Here is a 14,010-nt window from a genome sequence, read left to right on the forward strand (position 1 = left end):
AGGGTTGGAAGAGATCGAGGAACAAAGAAAGTGGAGCTTCAAGGACGCAACGCATCGGATTCTCTGATCAAAAGGCCCTCCTTGAAAAATAACCAAAGCATCTGCAGATCTCTGTCATTGTCTACTTGTTTGCACTTTCTGTTGGTTTTTTCTGTTTCTGAGCAACGTTCAAACCCCCCCCCCTTTCCGGGACAGCTCACTCTTACATTTTTTCCATTGGAGCTTGAATGGACCCCGTGTTTGACTGGGACGCCCACCGCGCGGCTGCAAACGCTGCGCCCGAGCCGACCGTCCCCTGCAAGGTCTTCTTCCGCGCCGTCGTCATGGCGGCCATGGCGCGCGGCCAGGAGTCGATGGCAGCCGTCTCGGAGGCAGTCAAGGCGCAAGTGGTGAGGATTTCCCGCGCTTTTTTTTTTTTTTTTTTTTTCCTCTTGTGTTCTCTTCCATTGCCAGCTCTATTCTTGCTGTCCTTTGCTTCAAACAACGCAATAGCGCAATAGGGCAAAGCAGCAAAGGGGGGTTACACTTGGGGGTCTGTTCGACCTCCCGCTGTTTCCACTTGTGCTCCTGTTTCTACTACTTCTGCTGCTGCTTGCTCTGTGTGTCTCGTTGTGTTGTATGCGTTGTCGGTCTTCCCGCCTTCCCCCTTCTCGTCCACGAGGAAAACGAACGACGAAGACGTCCGCCACACGTTTTCGCCCCCCTTTCTCGCCTGCCTCTCTCTCTCCCACTCTCTGTCTGTCTCTCTCTCTCTCTCTGGCTCTGGCTCTTGTTTGCCATCTTCCCTTTTGCTTACCACCCCCGCTTGTTCGCGTCGTCGCACCAATCTCAGAATCTTTTCTCCAATGCAAAACCCAGCCAAAAAAAAACAAAAAAAAAAAACATTTGTTTGTCTCCGTTCGCTTGCTTCTCCATTGTGTCAGGCGAGGTAGAGCGAGAGGGGCAGGGGGACCTCGTCCCACCAGCGTCGCTGGCATTGGGTTTCACATGCACCCGTCCCCCTCCTTGCAGCCTGGTCCTCCAGCGACTGTCCCCCGCTGAGGACTTGCCTTTCCTTTGGCCAAAGCGCAATGCTTCGTTCAATGGCGAGATCGCGCTTTTTTTTTTTTTTTTTTCTGGATTGGTGTCCTCCTCTCTCTGTCTCTCTCTGTCTCTCTCGTTCCTTCTCCAGGGCTTGACTTGTCCCATCTTCAGTGATTCAGTGATTCAGTGAGGTGCATCGACGGAATGAGCTGCAAACCTGGTTGAAGGCGACGTTTGTCGTTGACAGTGGTTTTGTGCTGTCGTCTCCGCTGTCCGTTTCCCGCGCTTTTGTTTGGGGTGACTACCGTGTTCCCAGACCGCCCCGATTGTCAAAGGGGGGTTTTGAAATCAAGCACACTGCAATGCTCCTATTGCAGAAGATATGACAGGAGAGGGAAGGAAGGAACGAAGGTCAAAAGCTGCGTCCACTTGAACAGGCTTCACCCCTTTCGCACGTCCACTGTGCATTCACAACACTCTCAAACACACAAACCCTCAGAATCAGAAAGCAACGCGACAAGACAAGGATCACGATTGTGGAGACTTTTGAGTGCAAAGTCAATCTCACGCTCGTCATTCACAACAGAGTGGAAATTCATCACTGGAGGACTTCAAGTTTACACTGCAGACGCACCTGGGCCGACCCGTGCCGGACGACTTTCTGAGCGTGTACCGCATGGAGCTCTACCGCTTCCGGAACGTCTTGAAGGACAGCCAACGGGCGCAGCAGGCCCCCGTGCCCGAGGCACCCGTCGGCGTCATGCAGCAGTCGCAGAAGGACATTGCTCGCAACGAGGCGGCGCGCAAGCGCTACCTTGCGGCTGAAATCCGTCGCCGAAGGGTCGACATGGAGAGCGGAAACGCGGACGCCAGCACAAAGCAGCTGCAGATTGCCATCATTGCGGCGCTGGAGACAGAGTACCTGACGCTGCAGTCCAAGGCCAGTGGCCGTGCTAAGGGCGCTGATCTCGACACGGAGCAGAGTCGACAAATCATTTCGCAGCAGTCGCAAGCCATTCGTGGCCTGTTAGCTGGCAAGGATTCGAGCTCCCCGACTGACGCGACGCTCGCCCTCCAGCAGCAAAACAACGCGCAACTCCAGAAGCAGCTCCAGCAGCACCTCGAGCAGCAGACACAGCACCAGCTCGACATGCAAGAGGCACAAAAGCAGCAGTCTGCCACCGCCGCCCAGCAGCAGCAACAACAGCAACAGCAACAACTCTTGGCGCTCCGTGCACAAATCCAGCAACAACAGCAGATTTCGCAGCAGCAACAGCAGCAACAGCTGACGCAAGCCGCTGCCGCGGCATCCAACCCTGCGCAGCTGCAAGCACAGCTCAAATTGCTGATGAGCGGTGGCACGCCTCAAGTTGCGTCTCAACCACAAATGCAGCAGCTTCAGCAACAACAGCTTCAGCAGCAGCAGCAACAACAGCAGCAGCAACAGCAACAACAGCAGCTGGCTTTGCAAGCGCTCGCGCAGCAAAAGCAGCAACAGCAATTGCTTTTGCAACAGCAGCTGCAACAACAACAGCAACAACAACAGCAGCAGCAACAACAACAGCAACAGCAACAGCAACAACAGCAACAGCAACAGCAACAGCAAAACCTCCTTTTGCAGCAGCAGTTGGCTTTACAAAAGCAACAACAACAGCAGCAGCAACAACTGCTGTTGCAACAAAAGCTGCAGCAACAAGCGCAACAACAACAAGCGCAGCAACAGCCACAACAGCAACAGCAACAAGTCCCGTCGCTGGCCATGATCGACATGGTCAAGCAGATGAACGCACAAATGCAACCGGGAACGGCTGTCAATCAGTCGCAAATCCAGCAACAAGCACTCGCCTTGCAGCGCCATCTCCAGCAACAGCAACAACCGCAGGCTGGAGCAATGAACTTGACGCCGCAGCAGCGTATTCAGCAGCAAACCCTGGCCGTGCAGCAGCAAATGCAGCAACAGATGATGCAACAAGCAGGCTATCCCCCGAAGGCTGCTGCTGCAACTTTTGGCGGCATTCCTGGTGCTGGCGTGATGGACTCTGGCAGTAATGGCAGCCCCAGTGGCCGCGGCCGTGGACGCGGCTCTGGCTCGCCGAAAACTCCGGGACGTGGCCGAGGGCGTGGTCGCGGGCGAGGTCGTGGGCGCGACATGGATTCGGACGAATCCGACGAAGGCGACTTTGTCCCGAACGGTCGTCCAGGTCGTGGCCGAGGCCGCGGCCGGCCGCGCAAGCCGCGCGACGATGATGACGACGAGGAAGAAGAGGAGGAGGCCGATGTCATGTCCGACGAAGAGGAGCTCGAGCTGAACAACAGCGGCGGCATTGCCGCGCGTCGCCGAAAACACGGCGGCGACAGCGCGCCCGCCTTCACATCCTCTGGTCGCCAGACCCGCACTGTGCGCTACGACGAAGCCAACGACGAGTACGCCGAGTACGATTCGGACGACGACGGCAAGGCATCGCGCGGCGATGAAATGGCGGCCTTCCGACCCACCCAAGCCACCAACCCAGAGTGGGTCATTGAAAAGATCATGTGTCGCCGAGAGGTGCCTCTTGGCAAGGACGTGGATCATTCCGTCACCTCTGACACTGCCTACCACTCCTCGTCGACCCACGCCCTGCTCACCCATGCTCGCGGCGGCGCGGAAATCAAAGCCGAGCACGATCGCGAGGTGGCTGCGGCTGCGGCTGCCCAGCGCTCCGGTGCCAAGACCATGGTGCTCGAGTACCTGGTCAAGTACAAGGGCAGGTCATACCGTCACGCCAAGTGGGTCACTGAGGACGCGTTCGCGACCGGCGAGATGCGCCTCAAGACCATGTTCCAGCGCTTCCAAACAAAGTACATTCCCATCGACCCCGACGAGGCATTCAACCAAGACTACCTCGAAGTCGATCGCGTCATCGACCTCATCAAGCTGTACGACCAAGAGTCCAAGGAGCACCCGTTCGTGCTGGTCAAGTGGCGCGGTCTCGGCTACGACGAGTCCACCTGGGAGCCCGCGGCAACCGTCCCCATCCAAGACATTATCCGCTTCCAGAAGCGCTTCAAGTACACTGCGGACTGCAACGTCATGTTCCAGCGCACTGCGGTGGATCTCAAGCTGCTCGACGCCAAGGTGACGTTCGAGAACGGCAACACGTTGCGCTCCTACCAGTACGAGGGTGTCAACTGGCTCCGCTTTTGCTACTCGCAATGCCGGTCGTGCATTCTTGCCGACGAAATGGGCTTGGGCAAGACCGTCCAGTCCATCACCTTCCTCAAGTCGCTCAAGAATGCCACTGGCTCTGGCCCATTCCTTGTGATTGCTCCTCTGTCGACACTCCCCAACTGGCAGCGCGAGTTTGCCGAGTGGACGGACTTGAACGTGATTGTCTACCACGGCAAGCCGCTCGCGCGTCGTGTCATTTCCGAGTTTGAAATGTTTGACCGCGACAAGGCCGGCATGGGCAAGGCCAAGCTGGTGCAGCATCTCTCGTTTGATGCCATCTTGACAACGTACGAGTCGACGCTCCAAGGCGTGGACGATCTTGGCCGAATTCCGTGGAAGTGCGTCATTATCGACGAGGCACATCGCATGAAGAACGCCAAGGCGCGCCTGAGCGAGACGCTTCGTGCCTTCACCATCAACCACTCGGTCCTGCTGACTGGCACGCCCTTGCAAAACCACGTCGAGGAGCTGTGGTCGCTGCTCAACTTTTTGTCGCCACAAGACTACTCGTCCAAGAAGATGTTCTTGGAGCAGTTTGGCGATCTGAAGACGGAGCAGCAAGTGCTGGCCTTGCAAGGGTTGCTGCGCCCCATCATGCTGCGTCGTCTCAAGGGCGATGTCGAAAAGTCCATTGCGCCCAAGGAGGAGACCATCATTGAGGTCGAGCTGACGCCCATCCAGAAAAAGTACTACCAAGCCATTCTTGGCCGCAACTTTGAGTTCCTCGCGAAAGGCTGCAACAAGAACGACATGCCCAGCTTGATGAACATTGTCATGGAGCTGCGCAAGTGCTGCAACCACCCGTACCTCATTGGCGGCGCCGAGGAGAAGATTCTCGGCGAAATTTACGGCCCAAACTTTTACTCCACGTCCCCCGCCACGCTGCTCTTGACGCTCATCCAGGCCTCGGGCAAGCTTGTGCTGATTGACAAGCTGCTCAAGCGTCTTCGCGAGAATGGCCACAAGGTTTTGATCTTTTCGCAAATGGTCCGATGCCTGGACATTTTGCAAGACTACCTGACCGCCATGCAATACAAGTTTGAGCGCATCGATGGTGGCATCCGTGGCGAGGCCCGCCAGGCCGCCATTGATCGCTTCTCCAAGCCGGGATCCGATTCGTTCGTCTTTTTGCTCTGCACCCGCGCCGGCGGTGTCGGCATCAACTTGACGGCTGCAGACACGGTCATCATTTACGACTCCGACTGGAACCCGCAAAACGATCTGCAGGCGCAGGCGCGCTGCCATCGTATTGGTCAGACCAAGTCGGTCAAGATTTATCGCTTGCTCACGCGCAACTCGTACGAGCGCGAAATGTTCGACAAGGCTTCGATGAAGCTGGGTCTTGATCAGGCTGTCCTGCAGAACATCCAGAGCTCGGACAAGCCCACCTTCTCCAAGCAAGAGCTCGAGGATTTGCTCAAGAAGGGCGCCTATGGCGCGCTTCTGGACGACGAGAGTGCTGGCGCGTCCTTCTGCGACGAAGACATTGATCAGATTCTGTCTCGCCGCGCCCAGGTCGTTCGGCAGGATGACCAAGAGGTCAAGAACTCGTCTTTCGCCAAGGCCAGCTTTGTCTCTGTTCAAGGCGAAAACCTGGACATTGAAGATCCCGACTTTTGGGAAAAGTGGGCCAAGAAGGCCAACGTGGCCGGCACGGCCAAGAGCACCAAGTCGGGTACGACTGGCGAAGATGCTGCTCTCGCTGCGCTCGCTGGCGCCGGTCCACGTCAGCGTCGCCAAACGGCGCGCTTTGGACAAAAGCTTGGCGGATCTGGCTCGGACGACGAGTTTGATGGCGGGCGCGGTCGCGATGATGATGACGACGACCCGGACGCTGCTCCCACGCGTCACAACCCCGGCGGTACCCGACCAAAGGGCCAGGGCTTGCCCAAGGAGGCCAAGTGGACGCGCCAGCTCAGCTTCAAGTTTGAGCGCGCGCTCATGTCGTTTGGCTGGCATCGCTGGCGTGCCGTGTCGAGCATGACCAGCTTCCCAGGTCTGACGCCCGACGCCGCGTTCAACATGGCCAAGGCCGTGCTGCGCATTTGCGTGGATGCCCCCAAAAAGGACGACAAGGAGGAGGAAAAGATGAAGATGCTGGCCGACCGCCTGACCGCGTCCGTCGATCCTCTTGGCGTGGCCAAGGTGACACGCGCAGGCGAGGACCTCATCAAGAGCGGCGTCGTCAAGGACGAGATTTTCCGCAAGCACCTCGAGAAGCGCGCCACGCGGCTCATCACAACCCTGTCGTCCCTGCAGTTCTTCAACGAGACGGTGATTGGCGCCGAGCTGTCGCGCGAAATTTGCATTTTGGAAAAGTCTGTGCACGAGTGCTCGCTCCAGGTCCCGGATGTTGGCACCAGCGTCAAGCTGCCCAGTCCCACTTGGACCGCGCTGGACGACAAGTCGTTGCTGATGGGCGTGTACAAGCACGGCTGGACGAACATGGACCAAATTCGTGAAGACGACATGCTGTCCTTCAAGGGTCGCTTCCGCAAGCTCAGTGCCTCCGACCGCGATGCGATTGCCAGCAAGCTGGCAGGCGACACGCTCGCTAGTCTGAACAAGAATGGCGGCGGTCTGTCTGGCGCCGCTGCAGAAGACGGTGGCGAGAGCGAGGGCGAGTCCAAGCCCATGGAGACGGATGACAAGCCCCCCGCAGTAGTGAAGACTGAAGCTGGTAGTGGTGAGGAGGAGGAGCAAGCTACTCCAATGGCCACCGACGCGCCAGTCAAGTCTGCTGCTTCTTCCACCAGTGTCAAGAACGAGGTCAAGACCGAGGACGATGGAGCCGCTCCAATGGACACGTCTGCTGCTGCCGATGCCGATGCGGCTGCTCCTTCTACTGACGCTGCTGCTGCTGCTGCTGCTGATGCTGCTGATGGTGGCGCTCAGAACAATGCATTTGAGGGTGGATCGCAGCTCCCGCTTTGGCCGAGCATTGCCGACTTGCAGCTGCGCTACCGCCGCATTTGCCAGGCCATCCAGGACAACAACAACCGCAAGTTGCGTGACGAAAAGAAGGTGACCGACCGGCAAGAACGCCAAGATGCCATTGCTCAGAAAAAGCACGAGGCACAGTCCCGCTGGACCAAGCGCGAAGAGACGGACTTTGCCAAGGTCCTCAACCACTTTGGTCTCGAGACGACCGCGGATGGCAAGCGCCGCGACTGGACGCGCTTTATCGAGTACGCCAACCTCGGGCGCAAGACGGAGGCCATGATGGACGAGTACCTGCAGGACTACTTGCTCATGTGCCACTGCGTCATTGTGCTTGCTGGACACGAGCAAGCGAGCAAGGCTGGTGCCGACACCAGCATTGCCGTGGATGCCGCGACCGCCACCGCCTTTTTGGAAGGCTTCCGTGCCAAGGACAAGGAGGTCTTGTCGGAAGAGAAGGCCACGCGAACGCTCGAGCGAATTGCCCTGTTTGATTTGCTTCGCTTGCAAATTTTGCGCTTGCCCAACCTCGAAGCGCGCTTCCGCAGCATGAGTCAGCAGCTGTCCAAGCAATTCCCCGAGTGGTGGACGGAGCACTTGACGCGCGATCTGCTTGTGGGTGTCGCCAAGCACGGCGTGTATCGCACCGCCAAGATTGTTGCCGACCCCGAGCTCGGCTTTTTGGAAGTGATTCGCACTCGATTCGCCGATGCGCTCGCAGCTGCCGCAACCAAGCAAGAAGAGCATGCTGCGGCAGTCGCTGCTGCAGCCACGTCTGCACTCTCCGGTCTGACCAAGGTGGCTGCTCTCCCTGTGAGCTCTGTGACTTCTGCTCCTATGGACACGTCCACGAGTGCCGCATCGGAAGCGTCTGCGCCTGCGTCTGCTCCCAGCGCTGAAACGGACACTGCTACGTCTGCTGATGCTGCTGCTACAACCTCGGACGCGGCGGCGGCGGCGACTGCTCCTGCGGCTCACACGCCCGTGACCCCCGCTGCGCCCGTGAATGTGGCTGCCCTGGTGACGTCTTCCAACGATGACGAGCGTGTCACGATTGATGGCACGCCCGTTACGCAAGACTTGCTGCGCGTGGTGCAGTTCCCTGCTCGCGACGTGGCTTTGGCCCGCGTGGTTGAGCGCGTTTGCCGCGCTGTGGTGCGAGCTATTCGCCAGCAGTCGAGCACGGCGGCGGTTTTGGCGAGCACGTCTCAGGCGTCGTCGGGCTTGCGCCTGACGATCAAGCGCGCCAACGCCAACGGCTCCAGTGATGCCGCAACCCAAGGCGGCACGTCGTCCGCCGACGATGATGCCAGCATTGTGGTGCCTGCGCAGTACAACAATTTGACGCAGGTGCCGTTCGACGCGCTCAACCAGGGTCTTGTGCTTTCCATCGACATGTTTACAAGCAGCGGCGATTTGGGTGAGGATTTGGTCGTACGAAAGCAACGGCTACTTGCCGCACACAACGGCAAGCGCAGGGCAAATGCGCGAGCCCCACGCGACCCTGCGAGTGGTGGCGCTGCCTCGGCGGCCGCGCGCCAGAAGCCGACCAAGACCATTCCTCGTGATGCCGATGGCAACTTTATCTTGCCGTTCGTGACAAACAATGTCACGATTGTATCGTTGGGCAGGATTGCCCACGACCGTCCTGCTTTCTGGAGCTCCAAGCACATTTATCCGATCGGATTCAAGACCTTGCGCAAGTATCCGTCCATGGTCGATCCTTCCGTCAAGTGGACGTACGAGAGCGAAATTCTGGACGGCCTGGAGATTGGCGAAGGCGACCAGCCAATCTTCCGCGTGACTCCGCTTGAGAGCCCCGAGTCTGGCTTTGCCTTCAAGCACGCCTCGACTGCTTGGTCGAACATTGTCGGTGCCGTGATGCGCATCAGCGAGTCAAAGCGAGCTTCGGCTTCCATCAGCGGGACGTCGTACTTTGGCCTGACTCTGACCAACGTTCGCGAAGCCATTCAGCAGCTTCCCAACGCACAATACTGCACCTCGTACTTTGCCGCGCTCGAGGCCAGTCGAAACGCTGCTGCGGCTCAGGGACTCAAGCGCCCAGCCGAAGACGACGAGTCTCCCAGCGGTGATGCCAAGCGCGCGCGTCTGGATGAGGACGCTGCGAATGACGCCGAAGAGGCCGACGACGATGAAGCGGAAGAAGAAGAAGAAGACGCAGACGAAGACGAAGGCGAGGAGGGCTCCGAGAACGAAGACGACGATGACGTTGACGATGAAGCCGAAGACGACGACGATGATGCTGAAGACGACGAAGCCTAAGCTCGCTGCTGTTGGTTGGCTGGATTTTTTCGCTTCTTCCAATTTTGGCTGTGGTTTGTTTTTTTTTTGCATTTGTATTTGTATGTCTCTTTCTGATTCTGTCTTTTTTGCATGTGTACCTGTATGTGATTGATGACTCTTCTGAATGTGTGTGTTTGTGTGATTGTGTGATTGTTTGTTTGTTTGTAACGTTGCTTTTTCTAAAACTTGATAAAAAAAAACACCCTAATTCTCATTGACACGGCAATTCTCCTCCTCCTCCCGTTTTCATTGTTCACTCTCACATCGCTCTCATCTGTTCCCAGCCTCAGGTGTTGTTGTTGATGATTTTGCTCTCTTTTGTTGTCTAATTCATTTTGGTTGAGCGCCACTCTTTTTTTCCGTTTCTTTTTTTTTTTTTTTTTTTCCTTTTTTTTTTTTTTTCTAGCTTTTGTTCGAAGCCGAGCACGTCCGCGCCATGATGATGGACGTCGAACCGCCCTCATCGTCGACCTCGACCTCGACCTCGGCCTCGACCGCTGTTGCGCCGTCCACTTCCACGCCAATGTCCACGGAGCCGCCATCCACCAGCGACGCCAGCGACGCCAGCACGAACACCAGCAGCAGCAGCGCGTCAGAGCCAGCCAGCGAGCCAATGCAGATCGCAGACGCCACCACTGCTGCTGCTGGAGCCGCTGCTTCCACTGCTGCGGGGCAATCAGGATCCAGTGCTGCTGCTGCTGCTGCTGCTGTTCAGTCAGGCACAAAGGTCCAGTGGGGACTCAAGACGCACCAGAACAAGGCCGGAGGCAAGCGTTTTTTTGCTTTTTTGCATTACAAGTTTCCAGCCAAAAAGAAAAAAAAAATCAAAAAATCCAAAAAAAAAAAACGAAATCTGTCAAATTTTGACTTATTCTTCGTCAAAGCAATGAAGAAGGGTACTTTGTTGCTTTGGTCTGCAGCACGTCAGGATTCACACGACAATGGAGATCGAAAGAACAATACAAAACAAACAAGCGACTTGCTTCGATCACTGGAGCGAGGAGAATGAAAAAGAAGAAAAACAAGCAAGCTCTGAGAAATGGATTCAATCTGAGCATTTTTTTTGTTTGTGGTCGATGCCTTTTTTTGTGGCTTGGGAAACGCTTTGTTCAATCAGATTGCTTGCTCTGTTGTGTTTGCACAGTGCTTTTGTGCTGACTATTACTTTTTTCGTTTTTTTTTTTTTTTTGTTTGTTTTCTTTTGGACAGATACGTTTGCGGTTGGCCACGAGCCAAGAGACAAGCCGTTCCAAGTCATCACGCACAGCGAATACATCAACCTGTCGGCAAAGAAAGACCCAAAGTTCAAGTTTGAATGTGAATGCTCGTTTGATCCAGGTAAAACACCGATTTTGCTTTTCCTCCTTCCCTCTCTCTCTCTCTCGCGCGCGCTCTCTCTCGCTTCACACCGCTCACTGCCTTGGCCCTTTCTACTCGAAAACTTTCTTGCTTGGCAATCCATCACATTCTGATCGCGTTGCGTAGCGACGGACGACCCGGCAACTGCTTGTGGCAAAAACTGTCTGAATCGAATGCTGATGGCCGAGTGCAGCCCTAAACGCTGCCCGTGTGGAACTTACTGCACCAACCAACGGTTCCAAAACCGGCAATATCCTGCCATGGAAGTGTTCCGCACCGAGAAGAAAGGCAACGGCTTGATGGTGCTGGAAGATCTCGCTCCGTAAGTCCAACCGAGCCCTCGAAGCGAAAGACGACAAGAATGCTCATCTCGCCTCTCTGTTCTTCTTCCCTCTCAAACAGTGGCCAGTTTCTAATAGAATACGTGGGCGATGTGGTGCACAATCGCGAGTTCAAAAAGCGCACGAAAAGCTACCACGAACGACAATACGACCACTTTTACTTTATGACACTCTCCTCCGACGAAGTCATCGATGCGACCGTGCGCGGCAGCATCTCGCGCTTTATCAACCACAGCTGCGAACCCAACTGCGAGACGCAAAAGTGGGTTGTTGATCGACGGATTCGCGTCGGCATCTTTGCCAAGAAGGCGATTAAGGCGGGGACTGAGATCACCTTTGATTACAAATTTGAGCGATTCAGGTAAGAAGCGACGCTGTGATTTGTCGGGTTTTGTTTTTGGTGTGGCTCTTTGTCTGTTGTTTGTGTTGGTGAACTCATCCTTTGCGCTAATTATCGCAACCCGCATTCCTATGGAGACAGTGATGAAGGGCAGGCGTGCTACTGTGGGGCACCATCTTGCAAGGGAATTATTGGCGGCAAAAAGCAATCAAAGGACTCTGATGCTGCCGCTCAAGCGCAAGCCGCGGACGAAGAGGAAGAGGACGAAGACGACTCTGACGATGCGGCCATGGACACCTCCTCCGCCTCGACGCCTTCTCGAAAAAAGCCGAGCAAGGCCAAGCGCAAGGAGTTTAACTCATTCCTGGACGATCTCAACGAAACCCTGGATGTCGAAGGTGGATTGGCCAAGGAGCTTGATTTTTCGCGGCTCATGCTGCAAGTGAATGAGGACGAAAAGCGATTACACATGCTCCGAGCATTGCAAGTAAGGGCGCTCCATTTGCCCTTTGTTGTGTGTTGTGGGAGGGGGGGGGAAGTGATTTTTTTTTGTTGTTCCGCTTGCTCCGCTTGTTGCTCACCGTTTGCTGAATCTTCCCCCCCCCCTCCCCGAACGACAGAAAACCAAGGACAAGTCCATCTTAGCCTCCTTTGTGGCGCACTTTGGATTGCAGCAGTTGCGATTGTGGCTCGTTGATATTCACGCAACATCGACCGAGCCACTCTTGGAGCTGCTCAGAACGTTGCAGTGTTTGCCGTTAAAGACGCGAAACCCCATCGACAATGCCAAAATTTCAAAGCATGTCGAACCGCTGCTCCAGCACGAGCAAGAGGAGGTCCGGACGGCCGCAGAGTCCTTGCTTGCAGAATGGCAAAAGCTGCCTGTGGAGTACAAGATTCCCAAGCGGAAGCTTCCGTCACCACCAGCAACGCCCTCCGGTCCCAGCGGTGGCTCTTCCCACGCCACCACGCCTGCGCCTTTGACACCAGGCACCGTGCCACCACTATTGCCCGCGTCGTCCATGGATCGTCGCCCAAGGTCAACGCCTCAGCCGCCTGTCCGTGAGCGGGAGCGCGAGTGGAGCGGTGCTCGCGACGACCGAGGAACGTCCAGTGATCGGGACCGCGATTGGAGCCGGGATCGCGAACGGGACCGGGATTACCAAGACCGAGACCGAGACCGAGACCGCGACCGTGACCGTGACCGCGAGCGAGACCGTGATCGCGACCGCGACTACCGAGACCGCGACCGTGATCGAGACTACCGCGACCGCGATCGTGACCGAGACTATCGCGGAGATCGTGACACGTTCGATAATCGGCGAAGTGAGTTTATTTGGTTTCGTTTCGTTTCGTTTCGTTTCGTTTCGTTTCGTTGATCTTTCGATTGCTTGGTCGTGGTCTGGCTTCTCGCTAAATTTCGTGCATGCTGTATGATGCAGATTCCAAGCGCGACTACTCCCAGGTGGATGGCGGCGCAGACCGGGATTCCAAAAAGGCAGCGACCGACTCGAGCTCCCAAGCGCAGCTGGGAGCGATGCCATTCGCCATGCCCCAAGGAATGGATGCCTACGCGACGCAGCTCGCGCAAGCGTACGGTATGGATGTTGCTCAAGTGCAGTCCCAGCTCCAGGCACAGATGCAGCAAATGATGATGTATGCTGCCTACTCTGCCATGCAAGGCGGCATGCCAGCGACTGCCGAAGCAACTTCAAGCGCTTCTGCACAACCAGCAGACGCGCCAGCATCGACCCGACCATCTGAATCAAACGGCCAGCAGGACGACGATGCGGACTCTGACCAAGAGACAGGCGATGGCTCGCACCGTGTTTCCAAGACCCGTGAGTTTAAGAAGAAGGTATGGTCGATCGTGGATGGGAGGTTGAACTGCACCTGCAAGAATTCCCGCCAAGTATTGGCGCTAACATGCGTGTGGCGTTGGGGTTTTCTTTTTTTTTTTTTTTCTTTTTTTTTTTTTTTTTTTTTGCTCGTTCAGCTGGCTCCAATCATCACTCAGGCCTTGTTCAGCTGGCTCCAATCATCACTCAGGCCTTGTCGCCGTATTTCAAGCCAGCCTGCACACAAGGCAGGATTACCTCCAAGGAGGACTTTAAGCATCTTGCTGGCAAGGTAACGGATTGTGTGGACGGATCTGTTCAAAAACAATGTGACTCAACCACTCACTGTGTTTCCTCAACCAAAACAGCTTGTCAAGCTTATTATTGAAAAGGAACGAAAGAAGCTCACTGATAACGAGGCCAGCCTTGTTTTGGACGAGGCAGTGACCAAGCGCGCCAAGCTGTTTGTGACAAAGTACATGTCTGCTTTCGACGCCGAGTATACTCGAGTGTAATCGAGGAAGCTTTTGGCGTTTCATGAGTATCTTTGGACTGCTTTTTCTTGTTTTTTCACATTGTATCAACAACACTTTTTTTTTTGGACTTTCTGATGGTCATTTATCGCAGCGACTCGTGTTGTTGGAAGCAAAACCA

General features: G+C 55.8%; 2 protein-coding genes across 2 annotated transcripts; both read left to right on the plus strand.

Annotated features, from left to right (window-relative positions):
* The first annotated feature begins 205 nt into the window (after window positions 1-205).
* CAOG_03905 (chromodomain-helicase-DNA-binding protein 7) lies at window positions 206-9,683 on the plus strand. The gene is made up of 2 exons (XM_004363576.2): window positions 206-389; window positions 1,610-9,683. Exons 1-2 carry the CDS (start codon window positions 228-230, stop codon window positions 9,455-9,457), a joined length of 8,010 nt encoding a protein of 2,669 aa, XP_004363633.1. The 5' UTR covers window positions 206-227; the 3' UTR covers window positions 9,458-9,683.
* A 182-nt stretch (window positions 9,684-9,865) lies between these two features.
* On the plus strand, window positions 9,866-13,958 carry CAOG_03906 (hypothetical protein). The gene is made up of 9 exons (XM_004363577.2): window positions 9,866-10,245; window positions 10,688-10,816; window positions 10,964-11,159; window positions 11,240-11,539; window positions 11,660-12,005; window positions 12,139-12,844; window positions 12,961-13,376; window positions 13,547-13,648; window positions 13,725-13,958. The coding sequence occupies exons 1-9, from the start codon at window positions 9,915-9,917 to the stop codon at window positions 13,869-13,871; spliced, it is 2,673 nt and encodes an 890-aa protein (XP_004363634.2). The 5' UTR covers window positions 9,866-9,914; the 3' UTR covers window positions 13,872-13,958.
* Window positions 13,959-14,010: the final 52 nt, after the last annotated feature.

Source organism: Capsaspora owczarzaki, assembly GCF_000151315.2.
Source record: "Capsaspora owczarzaki ATCC 30864 unplaced genomic scaffold supercont2.5, whole genome shotgun sequence".
NCBI classification, from domain to species: Eukaryota; class Filasterea; order Ministeriida; family Capsasporidae; genus Capsaspora; species Capsaspora owczarzaki.